Source organism: Podarcis tiliguerta, assembly GCF_965153285.1.
Source record: "Podarcis tiliguerta genome assembly, chromosome: 13".
Taxonomy (NCBI): Eukaryota; Metazoa; Chordata; class Lepidosauria; order Squamata; family Lacertidae; genus Podarcis; species Podarcis tiliguerta.
This window is the reverse complement of record NC_139546.1, coordinates 20,337,409-20,363,756: the sequence shown is the minus strand read 5'-3', so window position 1 is coordinate 20,363,756 and position 26,348 is coordinate 20,337,409. Positions and strand designations below refer to the sequence as shown.

Genomic DNA, 26,348 nt, shown 5'->3' with positions numbered 1-26,348 from the left:
TTTTAATGCAGATACTTACAATGTGAGATCTGGTGAACTGTGTACAGAAGATGGACTACTCTGTTCTTGGCCTCGTAGAAGGAAACTTGGGTGGAAGTTGGTGTGTTGGCATATTAACAGCCATATTTCCCTCCCACCCCACTTTGTGCTAGCCAGGCTGAAGTAATATCTAGGAGGGGGGCATTTAAGAATATCAGAGCATCCCCATCACCTCAATTGATTGGAATGCAGAGATGTAGGGTTAAATATCTGCTGTGGTTCCTCTCTCTTCTCCTCCTCTACAAAGTCTGTGCAACAGCTGTGCATGTCTAAGTGTGTGCAATCCTATACACACTTAGGCGGGAGATTGTCCCGTTGAACGCCAAGGGGCCGAGTTCCGATTTGGCACGTACAGGATTGCAACCCGCAGCAGCTGTTTCCGAAGCAACGATTGCCTCATCGTCATCAACACCATCACTTTACACCGTCTCAGTTTTAGTGCAACACAGTGATGCATCCACTCTGCCTGCCCTGAGTATCCCGTGTGTGGATACTCTTACATTTCCATAGCGTCATTGTTATACTGCTGTTATTTTAATTGATTTTAAAGCCAGTTCTGTAATATACGTGCAACGGAAAGGTTGGGCATGGCGGGGGGGATACAGCATAAATGAATGAAAGCTTAGCTCCCTACATTGAGAAAAGCATCTGCAAAGTGCTTTGGAGGAGGCTAGGTATGTTGCGCTGCCCTGCTCCTGCCAGCTGGTGGCGCTCTTTGGATTTCATGGTCTAGACTGGGGTCGGCAAGGTTTACCTTGCCTGGGCTGGTTCACTCCAGTGGAGATCGCTCGGTGGGCTGGATTGCGCGATTTCCAGTGTATGTGTCTACGCAAATGCGATTTCTGGAGCCACGAAAGCAAGTCCCTGCACCGTGCTGTGCTGGTTTAGCGCAGTGCGTGGGGACTCACTGAGTGGGCGGCTTGTGGGCCGGTTAGACGACCCCCGTGGGCCGCTTGTGCTGACCCCTGGTCTAGACTCTAGAGCAGCCTTTCTCAACCTGTGGGTCCCCAGATGTTGAACTACAACTCCCATCACCCCTAGCTAGCAAGGCCAGAGCTCATGGATGATGGGAGTTGTAGTCCATCAACATCTGGGGACCCACAGGTTGAGAACCACTGCTCTAGAGGGCAAGTGGAAGCTACTTGACTAAGCACTCGCAAAAGAAACATTCTCTTCCATTAGTAAACATGGGATTTCTGTCATTCCCATTTGAGGTGTTGGGTGGCTTTTGTGCACCCAAATGTCTGTCAGGGACTGGCTGGATGAGGAAGAATGGCGGAATCTGGATTTTGAACCTGGGCCTGGTGGTGGGACACGGGACACACCTCTGAGGAGGGGACGAGCTGGGAAGTGCTAGAAACAGGGTGCTTGAGGGACAGCGAAGAGGAGTTTTCCAGTTTGGATGTAGGCACCAACAGCGATGACAGAGGGGAGGCGGGCCTTGCAGTTCTCTCTTGGGGCCACTCTGACAGCTTATTTGCTGAAAGCTTTCAACCCCGACCCCACCCTAGAATGAGATGCTTATGGCAGGCATAGGCAAACTCGGCCCTCCAGATGTTTTGGGACTACAATTCCCATCATCCCTGACCACTGGTCCTGTTAGCTATGATGGGAGTTGTAGTCCCAAAACATCTGGAGGGCCAAGTTTGCCTATGCCTGGTTTATTGCATGTTGCCAAGCGAGCGGCGAGCCAGGCAGACACAGAGGGAGTCCATTGGAGCTCGCCGTAGCCAAAGATCACAGCGAGAGGGGCCTGACACAGTGGGCTAGGGAGTGAAGAAGAGCCAGTGTGGTGTAGTGGTTAAGAGCGGTAGTCTCGTAATCTGGGGAACCGGGTTCGTGTCTCCGCTCCTCCACATGCAGCTGCTGGGTGACCTTGGGCCAGTCACACTTCTCTGAAGTCTCTCAGCCCCACTCACCTCACAGAGTGTTTGTTGTGGGGGAGGAAGGGAAAGGAGAATGTTAGCCGCTTTGAGACTCCTTCAGGTAGTGATAAAGCGGGATATCAAATCCAAACTCTTCTTCTTCTTCTACAAGCCCATCCGAACAACTGCTTCATTAATCTCTGTGCTTTCTTTGCTTTCCTTTCCTTAATGAAGAAACTAACTGCACGTTCACCAAGCATATCTCTCTCTCTCTCTCTCTCTCTCTCTGAGACCTGCAAATGACCTGCTCTGCCTGTCAGCTCCCTGACAGAGTCCATGTTGACTGCAGCTCATGGATCATCAGAGCGGTTTGCCCATCACTCTTGACACCCATTAATGCAGAGACAGAAAACCAAGGGCACTGCAGATGTTGGAACTCCAACTCCCATCAGCCCCAGAGTCAGGGGGAGCCAGGCAGAAGCAGTTTGCCCCCTTTCGTCAAAATGACAGTGCGGTCCTGCCCCACCTCAGCCTCCCTTACCTGGGTTGTGTGGTGGAGGCAGTGCGGGTACTTCAGCTTGCCTCGTGGGTAGGCCAGGTTCTGGGGCAAGGATGCTGGGAGATGCAGTTGAGCAACATCGGAAGGCTACCATGTTGTGTAGTCCTAGGCCTTCACAGGAGGAGGGGGAGCTGGTTCTAAGGGTCTGGGCTGTGAAGGGCCTAGCAAATGTGCTTTTCGCATGCGCTGTGGTTAAAAAGGCGTTGTGGACAGGGATGAATATCTGTCGACGTGACGAGACAAAAATATGTATGACTTAACCACCAATGCCATTAAAAGGAAGCTGTGGGCCTGAGAAGGAAGAGAGGAACTGAAGGGCTGGAAATATAGAAGTGGCTTAAGATGCTGGTTAAGGTTATGTGCGCATCAGTGGCTTCAAACACAGTGAGGTTGTTTCTTCCTCCTCCTCCCCATCTCAAGCTATATTTGCACATTGTGTGTACACAGCCGGGGGGGGGGGGTGTCGATGGTCTTCACTAGCTGCACGTTACCTGTTTGTTTTCCCCATGCAACCCCCGCCCCCAAACAACTCTTTATTCATGAATCTTGACGTCTGAGCATGTGCGACGGCAGTCCCAAATGTACACACCTCAGCTTCATGGTGAAGTGGATGCGGCTTATGTTTTCAAATGGAATGTGAACCGGTTTGAGGGGAAATGCCACCACACAGCAGTACAGTGGTGCCTCGCAAGACAAAATTAATTCGTTCTGCAAGTTTTTTCGTCTTGTGAATTTTTTCGCCTTCGAAGCACCACTGTGTATTGACGGTTTCCCATAGGAATGCATTGGCAGTTTTTTAAAAAAGGCGCAAGACGTTTTCGTCTTGCGAAGCAAGCCCATAGGGAAATCCGTCTTGCGAAGCAACTCAGAAAACGAAAAACTCTTTCGTCTTGCGAGTTTTTCGTCTTCCGAGGCATTCGTCTTGCGAGGTACCACTGTATTTCTCAAGAAACTACAGGATACAGGTGACTTGTGTGGCTAACAGCATGTGTACACTAGCAGTGGGAGCACACTGGAGCCAGAGTAAACAGTAATGTGTGCTGGGTTAAGACAGGTGATGTTGGGCTCCAGGTCCCATCAGCTTCAGGCAACGCAGCCAAGGTGGTGAGGACTGCTGGGAGTTGCAGTCCTGGCAAGGATGGTTGGTGGCTGCCTGAGAATGGTTCCATTTTCTCTGGTCTTCAGTTCTTTTGTTCTTGAGGAAGGGAGGGAAGCACATTAAGAGGGAGGTGCACAGTCGAAAAGATGGCTTATAAAACCATGCATCACAAACTAGAAGTGGCTTCACCCCACAGGCCAACAGATACAGTGGTACCTTGGGTCTCAAACTTAATCCATTTTGGAAATCTGTTCAATACCCAAAACCTTTGAAAACCAAGGCATGGCTTCCAATTGGCTGCAGGAGCTTCCTGCCCTCAAGCGGAAGCTGCGTCGGACTTTCGGCTTCTGAAAAACGTTAAAAAACCGGAACGCTTACTTCCAGGGTTTCGACGTTCAGGAGCCAATTTGTTCATCAACTAAGCCGTTTGAGAACCAAGGTTCCACTGTATAGGGAGATTGGTTTAGGACAGAAAGGGCAACTCCCCAGGAGGGAAGGATATCCCCCTCTCCTCAATATGCTTGCCAGGGTCTCAAGTAGAGAGATTCATACATTCAACATTGCAGGACAAAACAAAAAACTAAATTAACAGGCTACAGGGAATTTTGGACACTTGGAAATGTAAGTCACAGAGCATGCAGCTATTGCTGAAGTCTACGCAAGACAAAATAAATCAATATTTGTTTGCTAATTGTTTCTTTCTTTTTTTGCACGCTTACAAAAAGAGTTTCCATGGCTTTTAAGTTCCAACAAGCATTGACAGACCAGTGGAGAAAGGGAGGGAGTTGTTGACAACAAAGCAGGTTTGCAGAGGAAACAGAATTAAGGAGCAGGCGAAGGCGAAGCGAGACAGACTGACAAATGGGTTGGTTGTGCAATCTGCGGTGGATGAGCAGGCGGCAAGCGTAGGGACAGGAACATCTTGCTGTTTTCAGAGAAAGCAGCATGGGAGATGGAAATTTAAGGCTGCAATAGAAATATCATAAATAGAGAAGACTCTGGCAGGTCTTGGGTTGCACTCACAGAAGCGTCTCTCGAAGCAATCTGTTGATGATCATTGCACACAAGGGCAGGACACACAATCCACATAGGACCATATGACCCACGTATGATCTCACGGACCATCACTTATTGTTTACGTTAAGCACACCCTTGGGATTTCTGCGGCAGCGGCATGTATCTCACTTAGAAAGATACAGGCTTTGTTTGGATTAAATGTTTTGCACGGTCCCTTTTTCCAAACTTTGTCCGGTACCTGTTTTCCCCATTGCTAAAGTCTTCGTAGCTATTGATTGAATAGATGTGATTTCTTCCCAGGCATGGGGTTCTCAAGCAATTTTTCCAGGGGTGGAAGAAGCAAGTTCGGTTCTCACCAAAAAAGTAAGACTAGTGGATGTGCATTTTTGCCCCGTATCTCAGGTTCTACAAATGCTAAATACTTGCTCTTTTTAAAAAAATGAAGGCTAGAGAATGGGAGATTATGGTCCATCTGTGGGAGGACCATCCCACACTCTCCATAAATGCTCATGTTCCTAGGGGAGTGCAGTTCTGCAAAGGCATCTGTGGATATTGGAGAGAGAATGCTCAACACCTTTATCAAATTACCATGCCCAGGGTTCCTTGTGGGAAGTCATTAGTGGGTAAAAAAGTAAAGGGACCCCTGACCATTAGGTCCAGTCGTGGCCGACTCTGGGGTTGCGGCGCTCATCTCGCTTATTGGCCGAGGGAGCCGGCACATTAGTGGGTAAGTGGGTACAAAAAACATCATATGGATGTAGCAGAAAGGGCCAGCTTTTTCTTTACAACGATGCATTTGTAGCACGAGACCCAACTCCACATGGATTTTCCACCTTGCCAAACAATCTGTTTCTACTCCGCAACCCCTGCCCCCAATCCACCATTCGTTTGGGAGGACGTGGCTGCTGCAAAGTGACAAATTCAGCATATGGGGAATAGAAAAATCCAGCCTGAATCTGCAAGGGAAAGAGCTGTGCAGGACTGGGGAAATGCCCAAAGGTGAAACCCAGGCCAGCAAGAGACAAAACGTGCAACGGGAGCACAACTTGGGTGCTTACCACGATGATGCACCCTTAGAGAAAAATGGTGCCTCAAATATATCTTTGCTTGTTCTCATTCACCCACTCTGTAACTTAAGTGCACACCGTCCCTGACTGGCTTCTTCTTCCGACCCATTCAGTTCTCAACACGCTGGACTCTTTGCTTGTTTCGCTATTCCCTGCAACCTACAGGCCTCCCGATCCTGTTCGTTCCCCCTTCATTTTAGACACCAGCCTTTTCTGAGCAGCAGGAATACTATACACCTTGAAGAGGCTGTCTTGCCAGGCAAGGAAGGGGAGAGTAGAAAACACCATTCATAGGCTGCTGCTGCAGCAAAAGTGCTTTCCCTTTTTGTTCCCGACGTGCTCGGCCAAAGTCAGGGAGTGGGGATGGAGCTATAGTCCTTCGGTTGTCGTTGGACCACAGCTCCTATCAGCCCCAGCCAGCATTGCAAATGGTCGGGGATTATGGGAGTTGTAGTTCAGCAAATATCTGGAGGCTGTAGGTTCTCCGTCCCTGACCAGGGTGGGTCATCTCAGCCATAAGATGAGCAATGATGCTAGGAATCATCAAGTCCAATCAGAAGATGCAGCTGGGGTAATCTTTCTGGCTCTCCTATTCCTTTCCAGAGACACTAGGTGCCCCCCCAATTTAGATAAACAATTAAAGACAATTCTGACATCCTGTTAGATGGAATATGATCTGGAAATGTAATTTTTTTTTAAGGGTGTTTGTTAAGGGAAGGGGAGAAGAGCTATATTAACACCCGTGAGCAGTCGAAATGCTTTGGTAGCGACAGAATTCCCCCATGCGCTAAGAGCACTACTGAGAACCAGCCCGAGCGAAACGAGATGCGTGGGTTTAGCAAATGCAAAAGTATTTTGCTTTTGCTTTCCAAAAAGGCAATCAAAAATATTTAAAGTGGCCTGTCACCCACCCACCCTTCCTTCAATGGATTTCCTAACTGCATAGTGAGCCCTTATCTCTAGGCTGAAGGAAGGGGAGACCCAGAGACAAGAGATTTTGAGGTGGAGAAAGCCCAGAGAGAGCGAGAGAGAGAGCCTTAAGCCAAGCGTGAGAGAGCCGTGATGCTATAATCGTTCAGATCTTTCCAAACGAGAGCAGCTGTTTCCTCCCACCAAAGGTCTCCCCCGCCCTCAACATTTCTTCTTGAGAACTTCTTGAAGGTAACAAGAAATCTCTACGGCAGAGTCCCAGGGGACGACTGTGGCCTGGTAAGTCCCAGGCTGGCTTTTCCCAGTCTCCTGGATGAGCTGGTGCATGGGGTAGCCTTTCCTAGGGAAGGCGACATCGCTCGACTTCAGCGCGGTGGAAGGGCAGAAGTCATTGGCTCCGTCCCCTACATAGAAGACACGGTCGAATCTGGCCCCTTCCTGTGCCCTCTCTGCCAGGTACTCTGTCAGGATCTTGTGCTTACACATGTTGGCTGGGCAACGCTTGCAGTTGTGCGAATGGTAAGGGCCCAAGGTGAAGTAGCCTCTCTTGTCAAAGCTTGAGGGGTTGCTGAAGATCTTACGGAAGAGGGGATAGGCCCCGGCCGCCTTCAAGGCACACTCGATGCCAAACATGTTGGCGTCGGAGATGAGGATGATCTCAAAGTGGTCCTGCTGCTTGGAGAGGAGCTGGAAGAGGTCGGCCATGCCGGGGGAGAGCGGGATCCTTTCGTAGGCCGCTTTGAAGTCGGCCATCTTGACCCCTTGGTCGCACATGTACTGCAGGACCCGCTGCATGTACTCGTTGTAAAAACCCTCGCGGTATGTGCTGCGGATCGACTCTGGGAGCTGCTTCCCCGGAGCGGCCTGGAGGATGGACTCGTCGCTGTTTTCGTTCACGATGGTCTCGTCGAAGTCGAAGATGAGGAGGTATTTCTGGCCCTGCGTTACGGCCATAGCCCTATCCTGCAGCAAGAACAGAGGCGAGATCCATTACGCGGAGTCCTGTTTGGGTGTGGCTTTCATTCGTTATAGCAAACGGACACAGTAGTACGTTCAAAGCACCTCCATGAAAGGAGAATCCACCACCTGAGGGGGTGTGTTCTACTCAATGTTAGAAACTCAGATATGTAATCTAGGTGCCAAATGGCTCCTTACACCAAGGTTGCAGTCGCCAAAACAGAAAGTCTGGTTGCCATTTTGGGGCAATATGGCTCTAAAATCTTTATTTTTCAAAGGATGGGCTGACTGTGACTAATTATCAGTTAAACCTCTGGCTAGTTCAGATGACAACCTTGAGCTAGGTTAAGAACTTGGAGAATTTACAAGAAGAAAAGTCACCGGATTACAGGGACAGTCTAAAACATAGATTGGCCTATTCTCACCTCTTTTCCTTAATGGTGACTGCTCTTGCTCAGGCTGCACAGAAAAAGCATTTTGGTTCCTGAAATTCATGTTGATTGTGCGATATAACTGATTGCATTCTATGGGATGGGGTATTAAGTGTGTGAAAACAGTCTAGAACCAATGATCCCCAGAGGGTGGAGATGTCAGGTGCTATCCTGGTGCCCGGGCGTCTACACTTGGTCGCAAGTGCTCAAAATCCAGGTGCAAAATGCGCCTGGCTCCTAGCTAATTTCGAACACTGGTTCCACTGAGTCTTAATTACCCAGCGGCAACCCCTAGCCATGGGCAGGGTTTTTAAAATCTCCCCTGCCTTGTACATTCAATGTCTCCGACTACCAGTAAGTTGCCTTTCATTTCCCAATGGAAACTCCGGTATGGAAAAAGCCTAAAAATTTGAGCGGGGAAGAAAACAGGTCTGCCGAGTCAGCTACTTAGACAAAATCGCTACAGCCCGGTTGCCTCTTTGAGCATATCTTTTCAGCCATAATCTTTTCCCTCATGTTATCTTCAACTCTGACCGTTAAGAGGCTTAGCCTGCAAGTAAAGGGGATCAGAGGTTTGCGTCCATCTTAATCCAGGCCGCGCTCCTTAGCCAGCAAGATGATTACTTGCCCTTGAAACCTGCATGCCAGTGCCCCAAAAGGACAACCGATGTGAGGCTGGGAAACTGGAGAATGAATACACTTGAGGTGGGTGGAAAGATGGCTTTAATCTGTGTGGGGATCTTTGTGTTGCGTGAGGATCTGTGTAAGGCAGCTCGATACTGGATTTTCTGGAATTCAGGAGGAGTTATCACCATCTGGATTTTCACTGAGTTTTTAGAACTGAGTGAAAATCAAAGAAATGACGATGGTAGGGTTTTAGTCCCCACAGAGCTTTGAAACCCCACAGAGCAAATCCTTTCTGATGTCAAGGTGGTGAAGCCTCTGAGCCCCACCTGACTGGCTGCCCCCCTCCCACACCATCTCTCCAGCCTCGCTTCTCCTACCTCATGGACTTACCTGCACGCTTTGCTCTGCCATCACACTACTTTATATAGATCCTGCCCGCCAATCAGAAATGAGGAATGCCAGCCAATGAAGAGACGGAGGCGTGGCCTAGAGGTTGCGGGCGGTAGAGGCAAAGTGGTTAAGCTAACAGACAGAGGCATCTTCAGCCAGAGTCGGACCAAGGCGTTTTCGCCGCTGAAGTCCAAGCTACCCCCCCTCCACACACACACAAACACACACACATCTCCACAGGCCCTGCTGCTACCAGGGCCAACCCTGGAGAAAGGAGCTCGCTTCGCCCTGCCTTCCAGCGACGGAGGCACAGTTTGGGTTGCGGCCCTCCGAGCAATCCAGGCTGTTGAGATCCTGGTTCCCTGCAGCAGATGCAGCCCATTTCCGGAGATTCGTGCTCACCTTAAGAAAGCATTGCAGCCCGACACTTTCGAAGCACCTTCTCATCTTCAGTTCCTTAGTAGCCAACACGCTGCATCAACCGGGGTTATCTCTCTCTCTGCCTCTCTCTCTTTCTCTCCACAGAAAGGTCTCTTGGCTGCCAGAGAAACCACACACTGCCATTTTTGCGAGGGCCCACACTGAAACACGCCTGTCCCCTTATTTCTCGCGAATAAGCTCCAGTTATTTCTTTAAAAGACAGCCTTGCTTTCGACATCTCTGTTTCAGTCCAATCAATCAATAAGGCTCCATGCACATCACACATGGAAAGCACATGGCTTCCTCGGAATAATTCTGGGAACTGTAGTCCCCCCCCCCCGATATAGCACCTTTAACAAACCGCAGTTCCCAGGATTCTTGGTGGGGGAGTCATGTGACTGCATGTACGTGCCATAAATCTGGTGCAAATTGAAGCGCATGGGAGCTCAGGATGCAGAGAAGGTCTGGCTTCTCCATCACTGAGAGATCCTGGAGAAAGTCTGCCGTTTGTGGATCTCTTTAGAAAAGTGGCGCCCTTAGAATTGTAGAATCATAGAGTTGGAAGAGACCACAAGGGCCATCGAGTCCAACCCCCTGCCAAGCAGAAAACACCATCAGAGCACTCCTGACATATGGTTGTCAAGCCTCTGCTTAAAGGCCTCCAAAGAAGGAGACTCCACCACACTCCTTGGCAGCAAATTCCACTGCCGAACAGCTCTTACTGTCAGGAAGTTCTTCCTAATGTTTAGGTGGAATCTTCTTTCTTGTAGTTTGGATCCATTGCTCCGGGTCCGCTTCTCTGGAGCAGCAGAAAACAACCTTTCTCCCTCCTCTATGTGACATCCTTTTATATATTTGAACATGGCTATCATATCACCCCTTAACCTCCTCTTCTCCAGGCTAAACATGCCCAGCTCCCTTAGCCGTTCCTCATAAGGCATCGTTTCCAGGCCTTTGACCATTTTGGTTGCCCTCCTCTGGACACGTTCCAGTTTGTCAGTGTCCTTCTTGCGCCTGGCAAAGCCATTTTGGAAGAGAGGAAGTGACTTCTTTCAAGGTAAGGAAGTAGTGGTCCACCCTCAACTCTTTCTCCCACAATGCAAAACACTTCCCACTCCATACTGGTTCCTGGTAGCCAGCAGAGACGACAGCAAGGGCATTTTTTATTTTTATTTTGCAGTCCCAGGACCGCACTCCCGTCGGGGGTGGGCCACCTTTGGGATACAGGGTGCAGCGATTGATGAAGTTGCTAGCTCTCTGTACTAGGATACATTAAAAACATGAAGAAGCCAGAGGGGTCTCTACACCCACCCAACCCTCTTACAGTGGTACCTCAGGTTAAGAACTTAATTCGTTCTGGATGTCCATTCTTAACCTGAAACTGTTCTTAACTTGAGGTACCAATTTAGCTAATGGGGCCTCCCGCTGCTGCTGTGCGATTTCTGTTCTCATCCGAGGTACTATTTCTGGGTTAGTGGAGTCTGTAACCTGAAGCGTCTATAACCCGAGGTACCACTGTACTGGCTTTGGCTACACAAATCAATAATATTCATTTTCAAAACAATAGTCATTCACAGCTCTCTACACCCGTCAATCAAGGTATCATCATAGGATACATCCCGGCTAGGCAATGGCACTCAGGGAGGACATGGAATAAGGCCTAGAATCATAGAATTGTAGAGTTGGAAGGGATCACCAGTGGTCATCTAGTCCAACCCCTGCAATTCAGGAATCCCAGCTAAATCATCCATGACAGATGGCCATCCAACCTCTGCTTAAGAAACCTCCGCTGCCGAGCGGCTCTTACCGTCAGGAAGTTCTTCCCGAGGTTCAGTCGGAAATCGGAATCTCCTTTTTTGCACATTGAAGGCATTGGGTTCGAGTCCTACCCTCCAGAGCAGCCTCACATCACATTGTAGCCTCACATAATATATTGCCTCACCATCACATGGGGCAGCTAAGATTCTATATAAACCTGCATGGGCTGCTGGTTTGTTTCAGCCATGAACTCTTGCTTAAGAGATGGGCGCAATTGGCAGAAGAGAAAAGCGTCATCTTCTTTCGCTCCGCTGCCACCGTGTGGCCAGAAAAGGTAAAAGAGCGAAATTCTAAGAAAATGCTTGATAACTCATGGAACGTAACCTGCAGTTTGATCCACTGAGAGCACTCAAGCATACGGTACTTATAAAAATAGCAGAGAGGCAGATGTACAGAACAACAGTTTTAATGCTGGTTATTGTCAGTCTGTCCCCTGCAAAGCTGCCTGCCTGTTTTCATTGTGTTCTTTTTTTAAAAAAGCCCTACATGACCATTTATTCATTTAAATATTCTTTTTTAAAAAGAAAACAAACAAGGAAAGTAAATTTTAAGTGTCATAAAATTGCCCTGGGGTGGTGAGCGGGTTTGTGATGTCTCATGGACCAGCCAATCAGTGCTGCCCACAGCCAAATTCTGCTGCAAAGTGGAGGGACTGGTTTCCCTGGTACACAGATGGCAGCCCTTGTGCTTCGGAACTCCCTGCCACTTGATACCAGGCTCTATTAGACGCCTGCTGAAAAATTGCCTTTGCCGGTGGGCCTATCCAGAAATGGGATTCGGTTACATCTGTTTTTAAACCGCTTTAAATGTTTGAAAGTTTTTAGGTGTTTCCCTTTTTTACAATAGGTCGTGTTTTCTCTTCATTGTATTTTTTTAAAATCACAGGTGCTTTGGGGGCTCCTAGGAAAGGGCAGAATGCTAATTTAATAAACAATACTGAGGACGCCAGATTTGTGCAAGAAAAACTGAAGTGGATGATTAATTTTTTAATCCTCAAATTCATATGCTATTAACTCATCAAGCAGATTAACAGATATGTTGTGCCCAATCTGTAGTCTGGAGCAGACCTGAAACTGACTCTGCTCTCATCTGAAATAAATAAATAGTAATAATATTTTGGGTGGCTCACAAAAGAATATTAAAAACATGATGAAACATCAAACGTTAAAAACTTCTCTAAACAGGGCTGCGCTGCCTACAGATGTCTTCTAAAAGTCAGATAGTTGTTTATTTCCTTGACATCTGATGGGAGGCTGTTCCACAGGGTGGGTGCCACTACTGAGAAGGCCCTCTGCCTGTTACCCTGTAACCTCAATTCTCGGTGTCTGAGGGACACTGAGGCCCTTGGAGCTGGACCTCAGCGTCCTGGCTGAACGATGGGGAAGGAGACGCTCCTTCAGGTAAAGACTTGCAACAGGTAGTCCGGAGAGGTTAAAGGCTTTGCTGGTTACTGCAATGTAAACTTATTCTCCGGCAGAGTCTATGAAGCAATGCCTGTTTGGAGTGAGGAGGGCTGAATTCTATGAATGAATGAATGAATGAATGAATGAATGTATGAAGGGGATCCATCTGTCCCCAGTTCCCTGCTTTTCTGCCACATCCCTCAAAGCTACGGTTCAAAACCCCAAACACACAGAAGCCTCTGAAAAATCGCTAGCTTAAATCCCACTGCTGGGACACACAGACGGCGAATCTCTGCTCCAGCAGATGGCAAAGTCCTAGCGCTGCTCTGGGCCGGAGAGCACTTTCCTTTTCACAGGATGTTCCCTGTCCTAGGCTGCCCCCGGCTTGGCAAGCGCGGTGCGGAACATGTGGGATGTGCCGAGTCAGCAGTGCCACATGCTACCAATTAAGCACAGCGAGACGTGGCACCTCTCAAGCAATGGTTCATGACTTGTGTTTTGTTTTTAAAATTTATTTTTGTGGGCAACCTAAGCTGGTCAGATTCTTGGGACTGGGCTATGCCACAGGCAGGCAGCCGTCTGTGTGTAGATCCATTTATACCTTGCTGCAAAGAGAAGGCAGAATTCAGAGAACTAGCAAATGGCCTGATGCGGGACATCTTTGGGTGTGGTGCCCATATTGCACAGCCCCATAGGATGCCAGTAAGGCAGGCATGTCCAAAAGTACGTTTCGGGGCCCAATCCGTGGCAGTTTATGTCCTTGGGTAAAATTGTTAAAAAGCTCAACCACTTCAATCCTAAAAAATGCTCAAGAACTTTGGGGTAAACTTCAATCCTAAAAGGGACATGGATGGCGCTGTGGTCTAAACCACTGAGCCTCTTGGCCTTGCCGATCAGAAGGTCGGCGGTTCGAATCCCTGTGACGGGGCGAGCTCCCGTTACTTGGTCCCAACTCCTGCCAACCTAGCAGTTTGAAAGCATGCCAGTGCAAGTAGATAAATAGGTACCGCTCTAGCGGGAAGGTAAACAGCGTTTCCGTGTGCCTCTCTGATTTGCCAGAAGCGGCTTTGTTATGCTGGTCACATGACCTGCAAGCTGTCTGCGGACAAATGCCTGCTCCCTCAGCCTATAGAGCAAGATGAGCGTGCAACCCCAGAGTCGTCGGCGACTGGACCTAACGGTCAGGGATACCTTTACTGAGCTAGATGACAGTATATGTCCTGGGGTAAAATTGAAAAAAAGTCAACAACTTCAATCCTAAAAAAAGCCCCACAACTTTAGTCGGCCCTCACTTCATCAAATCTGGCCCTTTTTGAATAAGTTTGGGCACCCCTGCAGTAAGGGAAGGTGGACCACTGTTAATGCTGTTCTCGCCCACCTCCAAGTGCCGTGCTTCTGAATAGCAGTCATTTGCTTATACAGTGGTACCTTGGGTTACATATGCTTCAGGTTACAGACTCTGCTAACCCAGAAATAGTTCTTCAGGTTAAGAACTTTGCTTCAGGATAAGAACAGAAATCGTGCTCCGGCGGCGCAGCAGCAGCAGGAGGGAGGCCCCATTAGCTAAAGTGGTGCTTCAGGTTAAGAACAGTTTCAGGTTAAGAACGGACTTCCGGAACGAATTAAGTACTTAACCCGAGGTACCACTGTATGAAATAAAAATTTAAAGGGGTGCATTTGAGGATAACATTGCACGATTATCCAACCCGACCCAAAGCCCTGTTGGTTAAAGCATGGTGCTGGTAACACCAAGGCTGCAGGTCCGATTCTCATATGGGACAGCTGCATATTCCTGCATTGCACAGACTTGGACTCGATGATCCTCAGGTCTCAACAATTCTATGATTCTATAATAGGCTTCCTCAACCTCGGCCCTGTAGTTTTGGGACTACAATTCCCATCATCCCTGACCACTGGCCCGGCTAGCTAGGGATCATGGGAGTTGTAGGCCAAAACCATCTGGAAGGCTGAGATTGAGGAAGCCTGTTCTGTAACACCCTCATGAACTGCACTGGGGCACTTTTGTGGAGGAATGAGCAGGACAATCAGGATCTACTAGCAGATTTCTGCGCAGTTTGCAGTTGATTGATGGGGATATCTGACTCCTTGTTGTTCAGCCATAGCTATGACAACATTACTCTTCCCCCCTCCATCAAACGAATCGCAATGGGGGCGTGGGAGTGGAGGCAGCTGACAGTTTCTAGGAACAGATTTGGGTAAACTCAGGTCACAGTTGCCACACTCAAATCGCTGTGTTCAGCAGATTCTCAGTAGCACTATTCTTTCATTCTAAAAGTGTACACCTTTTGCAAGTGGGTAGATCTCTGGGTTCTAGTCACAACCAAAGTACAGTGGTACCTCGGGTTAAGAACTTAATTTGTTCCAGAGGTCCGTTCTTAACCTGAAACTGTTCTTAACCTGAGGTACTTTAGCTAATGGGGCCTCCCGCTGCTGCCGCGCGATTTCTGTTCTCATCCTGACGCAAAGTTCTTAACCCGAGGTACTATTTCTGGGTTAGCGGAGTCTGTAACCTGAAGCATCTGTAACCTGAAGCATTTGTAACCCGAGGTACCACTATAGATCCTGCAAGCTTGTATGCCTGGGAAATTAACGCCGCTAAATTTAAGTCACAGTACGATCCACCTTGTTTTAAAGAAGCACCTACCGTATCCCTCTCCAAAAGGCTGAAAGGGCACACAACCACAAGCCTCCGATGAATGAGGCAAGCGCAGGGGAAATCTCAGAAACCACCCCAGTCCAGAAAACACAATCCTCTCCCTGACTAATAGAATAAAGGGGAGGCATGGGGGAAGAGAAGCAGGTGACTGAGAAGTAAAACAAAAACGGGGCTTCCCCTCAGGTACCTGAACATTTTAGTTCCACGGAAGGCGAGGGTTGGACACAGCTTCTCACAGGCAAACCCAACACCATCAACGCTGTACCACCACTCTGACGCTCTGCCTGCAGAGACCTTTTCCCATCCCTGCACCTGCAAGGCTTGTCATACGACAAAACAGGACCAGTCACGTTCTTGGAGCATCAAAAGCACAGTTAAAAAGCAGGCAAACATGCCGCATCCTTGCTAAGGCAGGTCAGCTTGCTCCAGTGTGGTGTGGTGGTTAAGAGCGGTAGACTCGTAATCTGGTGAACCGGGTTTGCGTCTCCACTCCTCCATCTGCAGCTGCTGGGTGACCATGGGCTAGTCACACTTCTCTGAAGTCTCTCAGCCCCACTCACCTCACAGAGTGTTTGTTGTGGGGGAGGAAGGGAAAGGAGAATGTGAGCCGCTTTGAGACTCCTTCGGGTAGTGATAAAGCGGGATATCAAATCCAAACTCTTCTTCTTCTTCTTCTTCTTCTTCTTCTTCTTCTTCTTCTTCTTCTTCTTCTTCTTCTTCTTCTTCTTCCCTTTGCCTATTCCAGCAAGTCTGAATCTGGTTGGTCCAAGTAAAGAGATAAAGGAGCCTAGCAACTACAGGAATCCTTGTCCTGCAAATGATTACAGAGAATCTGGTTTGCAGATTTCTGGGGATGCAGATTCGAGACAGCTTCTGATTTCATGCCACCGCCCAATATTTCATTTCTAACTTGCACGCATTTCGTTTTATGGATGTGCCTCGGGCATTTGTGAAAGGCCTCATTTCACGATGCAACCAGCGTTGGAAACTCATATTTGTCTAATTGCGAAGTGGCATCTTAAGCCTAAATTACGGTCACTGCAACGGAATGTCTAGGTGCCTTTTTGGGGATCAGATTATTATTATTTATTTTATTTATATCTTTATTTTCATTTCTGTACCGCTTTGTACTTTGAAGAAAAACATCTCAAAGCGGTTTACAACACATTAAAAACTAAATGCAGGAAACTCCCCGTTTGCACAGAGGTTGCATTCTTGGGTCATTGCGCTGTGTGGCCCCAGGATTCTGCGCCAAAAGCATTCTTGCGGCTCACTTGGTCTAAGAGGTTGTACCGCCCTGATCTACCAGCCGGTGTAGTGAGGATTGCAACAAAAGTAGGCCAAGTGTATGGCACACTATGTTCCCTGCCAACACACCCAAAAGGCAAGTAAAACCAATCACACTCCCAACTCTGTAGATGCAGGAAGTTTGGGCAGAGGGTGTGCGATGCTCCCATGGTCTTAGAGCAAAGGCTACGGCAGAGGCAGCACTTGGACACAGGTCTCCCATGACCCAGACCGAAAGCTGCAATTGCTCCGTCTTCCTTTGGACTTGCAAGGGTGAAATCTGAACTTTCCAGCCAGGGCAAAGGCAGCTCAGGGACAGCCTCTTCCCTAAAGCAGCCTTCCTTCCTTGGGATTCCTCCACACGCCTCTGCACCGAGGTCTTATTGATTTGCAGAAGGGCCATTCGGTGTGCAAATAACACAAGAGTGCCTCTCCTTGGGCAATGCCGCCAAAAGCACTCAGAACATTTCAAAATACCTTCCTCTCCAAAGAGGCATTTGCGGCCGCTCTACCTCTGTAGCTGGCGAAAGGCTGGAGAGGAATACAATGTCTGCGTCCCTGCTTAACCTCCCTGCTGAGAAACTCCAAGCGCAGCCTAAACATCGGAGAACTGTTCTCTGGAGCACAGCTGAGTCATGCTAATATTTGGCACATCCAGCAGCAGCAGCACTGGGGCTGGGGGAAGGGAGATAAGAGATCACAACAGAGTTTTCCAGAGAATGAATCAACGATTCCCTGGGCATGGGAAGGGAAGGGGGGATATCTAAACACAAGCCAGGACAAATACTCTGTTCCAATTCTCAGCTAGCCTGGGGCAGCGATGGGGAACCTCTGCCCCCGCCCCCAACTCATACCCTTCAACATTAATCTGATGAAAATAGGGGTGCCCTATTCCTTATTTAGGGACGCGGGTGGCGCTGTGGTCTAAACCACAGAGCCTAGGGCTTGCTGATCAGAAGGTTGGCGGTTCAAATCCCTGCGACGGGGTGAGCTTCCGTTGCTCGGTCCCTGCTCCTGCCAACCTAGCAGTTCGAAAGCACACCAAAGTGCAAGTAGATAAATAGGTACCACTCTGGCGGGAAGGTAAACGGCGTTTCCGTGTGCTGCTCTGGTTTCGCCAGAAGCGGCTTAGTCATGCTGGCCACATGACCCGGAAAAACTGTCTGCGGACAAACGTCGGCTCCCTTGGCCTGTAAAGCGAGATGAGCGCCGCAACCCCAGAAACGATTGTGACTGGACTTAACTGTCAGGGGTCCTTTACCTTTTTATTCCTTATTTATTAGCCCACCCATCTGACTGGGTTTCCCCAGTCACTCTGGTCAGCTTCCAACATATATACAAACACAAGAAAACATTTAAAAACACCCCCGCGCAGGGCTGCCTTCAGATGTCTTCTAAAGGTTCTATAGTCACTTATCACCTTGGCTCGGGTGTGTGTGTGTGTGTGTGTGTGTGTGTGTGTGTCGCTTAACTCCATACCCTCCAGTGAAAATAGGGACTTAACGTTCTACCATACCCTCCAGCAATTCCCCAATGAAAACAGGGACGTCCTAAGGAAAAGCGGGACATTCCGGGGTCAAGTCGACAACAACAACAATACAATTTTATTATTTATACCCCGCCCATCTGGCTAGGTTTCCCCAGCTACTCCGGGTGGCTTACAGAATATATATTCAGAATATTAACGGGACGGCTCCTGTAAATCCAGGACTGTCCCTGGAAAACAGGGACGCTTGGAGGGTGTGCTGACTCCAGTTCCCATCAGCCCCAGCCAGTATGGCCAAGGGTTGGCAGCTCAACAACATCTCCATCCCTGTCCTTGGGGACCGCAGAGCCGGTAGAGGGAAGCAGGTGCTGGCCTTTGCCAATCAGAGCAGAGGTGGGGAACCCCAGGCCAAATGTGGGGCTCCCCCAAGGCCTCCGTGTGGCCCTCAGAACTCTCCCAAGGTCTCACCCCTCACCAGCCCTGCTCCTGAAGCCAAGCCCTTTTTTGTTTGCCTTGTGCGCGTCCTCGACGGAGGATAATGATGCCTCTGTCGTGGGTGGAGGATAAAGAGGGCACGGCGAGGGTGTGGAAACCAGCCGCGACATACATGTACTTTTATTGGTCTGCCCATTTTTTCCAGCGGCCCAGCAGGGAATGCAGCCTGTGGTCAGAAAACAATGCTTCCCCACCCCTGGGTTAGAAAGAGCCAAGGCTGCTGGGTCGCTCCCACCCAAGCAAAGCGTCCAGGGAGTTTAAGAGCAGCCTGGCTCCAACCAGGTGCCAACCGTCTGTTTTACAGCTCGCACCTTTGCTCTTGACATTGTCAGACTGATCTCCCTCCACCTTTGGCCTCCACTTCTCCTCTTCCCTTTATTGCTCATCTATTTAAGTTTGTAGATCTCAGGGCAGAGGCCTGCTTCTCACTTTATTATTATTATTGTGACTGATGTGAGCAGTGTGGTCTAGTGGTTATAGAGAGTTGGATCAGGGTCTGGGGAAGAGAAGGGCTCAAATCCCCACTCAGCGATTAAGCTCAACTAGGTTGATATTGGGGCCAGTCACTCACTTTCTGCCTAAATCTACCTTGCAGGATTGTTGTTGTTGTGAGGACAAAATGGGGAGGAGGAGAAATGCGCATGCCACCTCAAGCTCCTTGGAGGAGAGGTGAGATATAAATGCAATATATTAAGTAAACTTGGGGAAACAGTCAAAATAAATAAAAAATGTCCAGTAGCACCTTAGAGACCAACTAAATTTGTTTTGGGTATAAGCTTTTGAAAGCTTATACAGTGGTACCTCGGGTTACATACGCTTCAAGTTACATATGCTACAGGTTACATACGCTTCAGGTTACAGACTCCGCTCACCCAGAAATAGTGCTTCAGGTTAAGAACTTTGCTTCAGGATGAGAACAGAAATCGTGCTTTGGTGGTGTGGCGGCAGCAAGAGGCCCCATTAGCTAAAGTGGTGCTTCAAGTTAAGAACAGTTTCCGGTTAAGAACGGACCTCCGGAACGAATTAAGTACTTAACCCGAGGTACCATTGTACCCAGAACAAACTTAGTTGGTCTCTAAGGTGCTACTGGACAATTTTTTATTTATTTCGACTGCGTCAGACCAACACGGCTACCTACCTGAATTTGGGAAACAGTATTTGTCTGAAACGTGGAATGTACGTATTTTTATATATGAAATAAAGTAATCAGTCATGGCTATATAAGGAACCTCTGTGCTCAGCTGCGGAATAAAACAAAAAGCAAATCTGGCAATCTTAGTGATTGTCATCTCTCTTCCAAAAACTGGTCAGAGCTTAATAAGTCTTCCTTGTTTTCTTTCAAGCCATTCATGATGTGCGCAACCCCCCCCCCCCGCATGACGATAGCTCTGCTACCAAAATATGTGAGCAGGAGATTAGCTCTATGTGGGGCTACCTTTGAAGGTGACTCGGAAACTGCAATTAATCCAGAATGCGGCAGCTAGACTGGTGATTGGGAGTGGCCGCCGAGACCATATAACACCGGTCTTGAAAGACCTACATTGGCTCCCAGTACGTTTCCGAGCACAATTCAAAGTGTTGGTGCTGATCTTTAAAGCCCTAAATGGCCTCAGCCCAGTATACCTGAAGGAGCATCTCCACCCCTCCCCATCGTTCTGCCTTCTGGCGGTTTCCTCGCTGCGAGAAGTGAGGTTACAGGGAACCAGGCAGAGGGCCTTCTTGGTAGTGGCACCTGCCCTGTGGAACGCCGTCCCAGCAGAAGTCAAGGCAATAAACAACTATTTTACTTTTAAAAGACAACTTTAGGGAAGTTTTTAATGTCTGATGCTCTATTGTTTTTATTATTTGGTTGGGAGCTGCCCAGAGTGGGAGGGGTATAAAATAATAATAATAATAATAATAATAATAATAATAATAATAATAATAATGTACAACAGCGATGGCTAAGTTAGGTCAGATAGGACCAGATAATCCACAGGGTCCCTTCCAACTCTTTGACCTGCACGGAGACGAGACACAATGTTTATCCTCAGCAACTGTTACTCGGTGACATACCATCCCTGAACAAGGGGGTTTGTATGAATGGCTGTCCCCCAATATAAAAACATTCCCTCCGTGCAGAAAACGAGCATTTCAGGACTCCCAGACTTCCTCTCTGCCATGCTAGCTTCCTATCCGGAGGGAATACTTGCGTACGGCGGAGTATCCATCCAATTCGTGCCAGAAATGGTCAGAAAACTGCCCTTGGTCGTACCAGAGTAATGACACACCGAAAACTGGCCCGATAGCTAAATGTCTTTTCTTTCTGCACAGCCCCTCTCTGCGTATAAAGCAACTTACAATCGTTGCCCAATTTATCGTTCTCAACAACCCTGTGAGGTAGGACAAAAAAGGCAATCACTTCTGCACCGTGTCACCTGCAATCCTCAACCGGGGTTTGCCACGTCCATCCAGTTACAACAAAAAAATTCAGGCATTCCTCCATGTTAAGGAGAACTGCCCTGAGCTTTGGAGAGGCTTTATTTTAAATGGAATGCCTTTAATTTAGAGGAGAGGCATTTAGGTAGATTCTAAATTTAGCCTTCTCTGTTTTTCTTTGAAGAAGCTGGTCTGTTCTAAAATCCCTTCTTTTCCACACTGACAGGATAAACATATCGCTTGCCTAATGGCAGCTGGTCTGTAGGAGTCCCCCCCAGAAAGGAAAAACACCTGACCAGGAGGTTGGGGGGGGGGGAATGGAAGAGAGGAGGCCAAGAAGGACAAACAAAAAAGAAAATTAATAGGGAATGAAATAAAACTCTGTATGGAGAAACCTCTTATTTGTATTGGAAGGCTCTACATCCAGCAAATAAAACAGCACGCTTGTTTGGAGAGGATCTCCGGGATGCTATATTTGAAGGCGTCTAAACCACGATTTCCAAACATGCCCTACATTCGGAGTTACTCTCTCCTTGCAACAGAAGGCTCAGAGAATGTGGGTGTTGAGAACTTTGCATGGGGAGGAAGAAGGGAAGGGCAGGAAAATGGGGAAGGTAATTGGGCGAGAAGCTTAAGAGCAACTGGCGAATGGGGAAGTCAAAGCCGGGATACCAGAAAGATGAGTGCAATCTTTTATCGGTATGCAGGGGCAAGAGGTATGAGGAATACACAGCATTTTAGGGTGGCGTGGGTGCGTACATGTGGATAAACGTTTCGGCGAAGGGTTTGAGCAAAGCAGCTGTGTCCACGTGCATTCGGGAATGAGGAAGAGCGCTCAAGATAAGACAGGGACTTTTGCCAAGAGGTACAACTCTTTTGATGCAACAGCCTATAATCTCGCCTCCTTAACTCTGCTTGCAGTTACTTTGATTTTTGAGAACCCAAGTTTCTAAGCTTTCAAAATGGGAACGATCTGAAGATGCAGAGGCAATGATTGGTGAATTTTTTAAGGAGGGCAGGGGGGTGCTGAGCAGGGTTTCCAATATCCTAGGTTTCAGTGCCTTGTATAACTTTAGGGCTGGGGAACATCTGGCCCTCCAGATGTTCCCGCACTGCAGCTTTAATCATCCCTGGCCATTACCTGGAGGGCCACAGGTTCCCCATATCGGCTTTAGATCCTGCCTCAATAAAGAATAATATCAACTAGAGTAAAAGGTAAAGGTAAAGGGACCCCTGACCATTAGGTCCAGTCATGGCCGACTCTGGGGTTACGGCGCTCATCTCGCTTTATTGGCGGAGGGAGCCGGCGTACAGCTTCAGGGTCATGTGGCCAGCATGAGTAAGTTGCTTCTGGCAAACCAGAGCAGCGCACGGAAACGCCGTTTACCTTCCCTCCGGAGTGGTACCTATTTATCTACTTGCACTTGCTTTCGAACTGCTAGGTTGGCAGGAGCAGGGACCAAGCAACGGGAGCTCACCCCGTCACGGGGATTCGAACCGCCTACCTTCTGATCGGCAAGCCCTTGGCTCTGTGGTTTAACCCACAGCACCACCATGTCCAAGAAACTAGAGTACACAATTGCATAATTTGCATGAGTCACTCCTACCTGGAGACTGAAGCTGAAACTTTGGCCTACAGATGTTCAACCACTGAACTCAGTACAATCCATGCAAAGTACCCTCAGCTGCCTGTCACATCAAAAGGCATTGCCTTGCTTCCTTAAAAGCATTCCGAGAGCCAGAACTCCTGCTCAGTATCTCAAAGACTCCTTCAAATCCCAGATCCATCCAAGTCCCTTGGATTAAGTATGAAGCTTCCTGGATCTGCTTGCCCTAGTACAGCCCGCGGACTGGCACTTCAAACTGGCACTGGCAGCAACGTTGTCTCCTTGGCCCCCCTCAAACAACTTTCTACCCTGGCTCTCTTGGAGTAAAACCCCAAAGCCTCTTTGCATCTTTGGAGCCCGCAAAGATCTCAGTGCCTAGATCAGAAGGTGCTATGACCACCACTCTATCTGCTGTGTATTTGTTGCAGTTACATCCTGTCTTTATTCCTATAGGGGAAAAAATCAGCCTATGCCCAGGTTGGGTTCCCAGGCAGCCTTCCAACCAAACACAGACAAGCCAGATCTTTGGCAAGGCTGCTGTGTCATGAGCCTCCAGACGATGTCCTGGGGTGATAAGCAACTTCTGGCCTCCCATTCTAATGCTGGCAATCGCAGGGACCCTTCCTGCCCTGGAATAAAATCTTGGGGGTGGGGGGGGGGGTAAGCCCTGCCATCGATCACATGACATGGTGCACAGACACAAGTTGAATGGCAATGCCCGTCAACTTGGGGCAGTGGTGGCGGCGGTGGCAGCCCGCTCAGATATTTTAGGAGTTTGCTCCTATGCTGACCCTATTAGGTAAGACAACTTGCCTAGTCCTTCCCCATCTCTGAGATCCTGCATAATGCGCTCGCCCCACCCCAAATGGGACAGTGGAATCAAAGAGGCGGCAGCTTTCGTGTACTCACAGAATGCAAAACAAGAACAGCATTAAAAAATAAATACAGTAGTACCTTGGATTACATATGCTTCAGGTTACATACGCTTCAGGTTACAGACTCCGCTAACCCAGAAATAGTACCTCAGGTTAAGAACTTTGCTTCAGGATGAGAACAGAAATCGTGCTCTGGCGGTGTGGCAGCAGCAGGAGGCCCCATTAGCTAAAGTGGTGCTTCAGGTTAAGAACAGCTTCAGGTTAAGAACGGACCTCCGGAACGAATTAAGTACTTAACCTGAGGTAGCACTGTAAATCAAAAACCTACTACAAGGACAAGTCACTTCCTCCCCACCAAAACAAGTGGTGGGTGCATGGGTGGCAGGTGGTTTTTGGAATAGGGCGGTGTAAAGCGAAGGCAACTTTTCTAGGCATATCTGTGCCCTTGCCTTGGGCACAATGCACACCTTTACATCCTTAAATGACCTCCCTGGATCATCACCACCTCTCTTCCCACAACCCTCCTTTCGTCTAACACTCCAGTAATCAGCATCTGGAGGGGGAAATTCTTCCTAAGTGCAATGGGCTGCTGTTTTATAAGGCAGAACAACATAAATGGACCACAGATCTTTAATGGCTAAGGTTATATATAACCTCTCCTTCCTCTGATCCCGTCAAAGAGCTGGGATCAACGCCCCCCCCCCCAAATTAACTCTTCATCACTTACTTATCCACATGACATCTCACAGCTACACTTATCATCTATAAGCCTACCCATCCCCAAACTTCTGCAAAACTGCTGCCCCCCTCGCCCCAAGTCTACTGCTTCCAAGATCTCCTCTGCCACTCAACGCTACTCGGATTCTGCCCCCCCCCCATCAGCACCCTCCTGCCCCCCACCCCCAGGGTCCCGGGCCCCATCCACTTTCTCTTGTGTCCCTTTTGCCCTTGGCCAGATCTCAGCTCAACTCTGCTCTCTCTTCCTCTCCCCTCACCCCAAGTGCGGCAGACTCACGTGCGCTCTTGGACCGGATCCCAGCCGTCAAGCGGCAGCGGGGGAGCGGGAGATCCCTAGTTTCGCTTCACACTTCCAACTTTGCTCCCTGCATCGCTCTCCATGGGGGGAAAAAAACAGCTTTCCCCTTCTCTCTCCCTGGCCAGCTTCCTTTTGAACGCCGAGGGCCGGCGGAGAGCTGATCCTTCCACCCCTCCCCTCCTATTTTTTTTTTTAAGGAGGGTTGGGGTGGAGGGGTTGGGGGGAGAAAGCGGCCCCCGGGTTCCTCCTTTTGCTTCTCCCTCCCCCCTCCCCACCCGCACCAACCCAGCAGAGAATCCCGGGTCTCTGGAAAGAGACGGAAACTAAGCCCGGCGCTTGCTACATAGGACAACCGCAGTCCCCGTACGTCACAAGAGAGGCAGCCAATAGCAGCGGCTCCTGGGCAGAGATCAAAAGAGGAGACGCCGCAACGGAGAAAGTGCATCCCGGAGCGCGCGCGCCCTCCTCCACGCCGAGGGGAGACACTTCGGGGCAAGCACAGAGAGGGGGGGGGTATCCCTGTAAAGTTTGCCCCTGGTCCCCGTTTCATGGGCGTAGCCAGGATTTATGTTGGCAAGGGGAGGAGATGGGTGCTGGCAGGACACCCACCTGTCACCATCCTCTATCCAGTGGTCCCCAAACTTTTCTCAGCCCACTGCCCCCTTGGTTCCATAAACTCACCCCCTGGGGCCCATTAGAAAGCATTCGGAACGGCAGTTTGCATGATCCACCGAGGAAGCCAATGATAGCGCAATAAAACTCGAAACGGCAACCATTCATAGCGCATTCATGCAAAATCCATTAAAAACTGCTTTGTTTAATTGATTCAACAAAAGTTGATCCACTGATGCCAGCTTTTCAAAGCCCGATAGTCATTTACACGACCACCAGCGCCCCCCTGGTGCCTCCTAGGTAATCCACAAACACCCCGGAGGCAGTAACAGCCACTTTGGGAACTACTGGTCTAGCAGATTCAGAATGAAATGTCTCAACAACAGTTGTTTAAAATTCATTTCTTCTGACCCCAAGTGCTCATAAAAATCCGTCAAAACCGTTCTACAATCTCTACTTTTAGGTAAGTATTTTTATGTATTTGCTTGATTTAAGTGTGGGGCAGCTGCAATCACGCTTTTTAACTTAAGCGCCACAACCGGTTCAAGAGGCCGAGATGGCGCTTGGAGCCTAACCCCTGTCAAAGGAAAATGCCAGCAAACATGTTTTAAAGGGGGAAGAGGGAAGTAGAAGACAACCTACCTGTACCTGTGCCATCCTGAGGGTGAAAGCCACATGCAATGGGTAGGACCAGAGTGCAAAAAGTGCTCTAATTGAGTCATCATCACCTGCCCTGAGCCAGCCCTGTATTCTCAGCACAAGGCGACGCCACGCATTCCCAGCAGAAATCACCCCCAGGGCGAAGGAAGATGTTTCTGATAATTATCACCTTCCCCATTATTAGGGCGCCGCCTCGCTATCTGGTCAGGTGAAATGCAAAACAACCCTTCCCCGCAGAACAACTGCTGGGATTCTGCCTCGGAACAAGGAAAAAGCCACAGCTTTCCAAACAAGTTTCTAGAACTCATGCTTACAACAGCACACTTGAAAGCGTGTGAAGACATAAGCCCTGCGGAATCGGAAGCTGAAGCGCCACACTGGTGCAGAAGAAGGCTCTGGTGTCATGCACAGCCCCTGTCCCATTAAACAAAGCTAGAAAGTGTTCAAATATGAAAAAAAATGTCCCAGTAGGCAAAGCTAGAAAGTATTCAAAAATGAAAACTCTCTCCCAGTGTGGTACATGCAGTAGAATTACGTAATTGTGCACCCCTAGATGCCGCTGAAAAGGCAGAG

The 26,348-nt window shown here is 48.8% G+C and overlaps 1 protein-coding gene across 3 annotated transcripts; it reads right to left on the bottom strand.

Moving 5' to 3' along the window:
* Window positions 1–6,695: 6,695 nt before the first annotated feature.
* Window positions 6,696–25,881, bottom strand: PHOSPHO1 (phosphoethanolamine/phosphocholine phosphatase 1). Of its 3 annotated transcripts, XM_083408445.1 has the most exons (4): window positions 24,483–24,841; window positions 9,384–9,519; window positions 8,982–9,077; window positions 6,696–7,539 (listed from the first exon to the last, which is right to left on the bottom strand). In XM_083408445.1, exons 3-4 carry the CDS (start codon window positions 9,000–9,002, stop codon window positions 6,778–6,780), a joined length of 783 nt encoding a protein of 260 aa, XP_083264571.1. In that variant the 5' UTR covers window positions 9,003–9,077; window positions 9,384–9,519; window positions 24,483–24,841; the 3' UTR covers window positions 6,696–6,777. The 3 variants fall into 3 exon arrangements, with proteins under 3 accessions (XP_083264571.1, XP_083264570.1, XP_083264569.1); XM_083408444.1 differs by lacking the exons at window positions 8,982–9,077; window positions 24,483–24,841 and adding an exon at window positions 25,758–25,881; XM_083408443.1 differs by lacking the exon at window positions 8,982–9,077 and having other exon boundaries at window positions 24,483–24,860.
* Window positions 25,882–26,348: the final 467 nt, after the last annotated feature.

Bases quoted from the DNA above. Each gene is read 5' to 3' on its own strand.
- PHOSPHO1 (XM_083408444.1), bottom strand. From the start codon at position 9,428: ATGAGAAGGTGCTTCGAAAGTGTCGGGCTGCAATGCTTTCTTAAG. The intron at 7,540-9,383 runs GTGAGCACGAAT...TTCTTGCTGCAG, and splicing joins GGCTGCAATGCTTTCTTAAG to GATAGGGCTATGGCCGTAAC.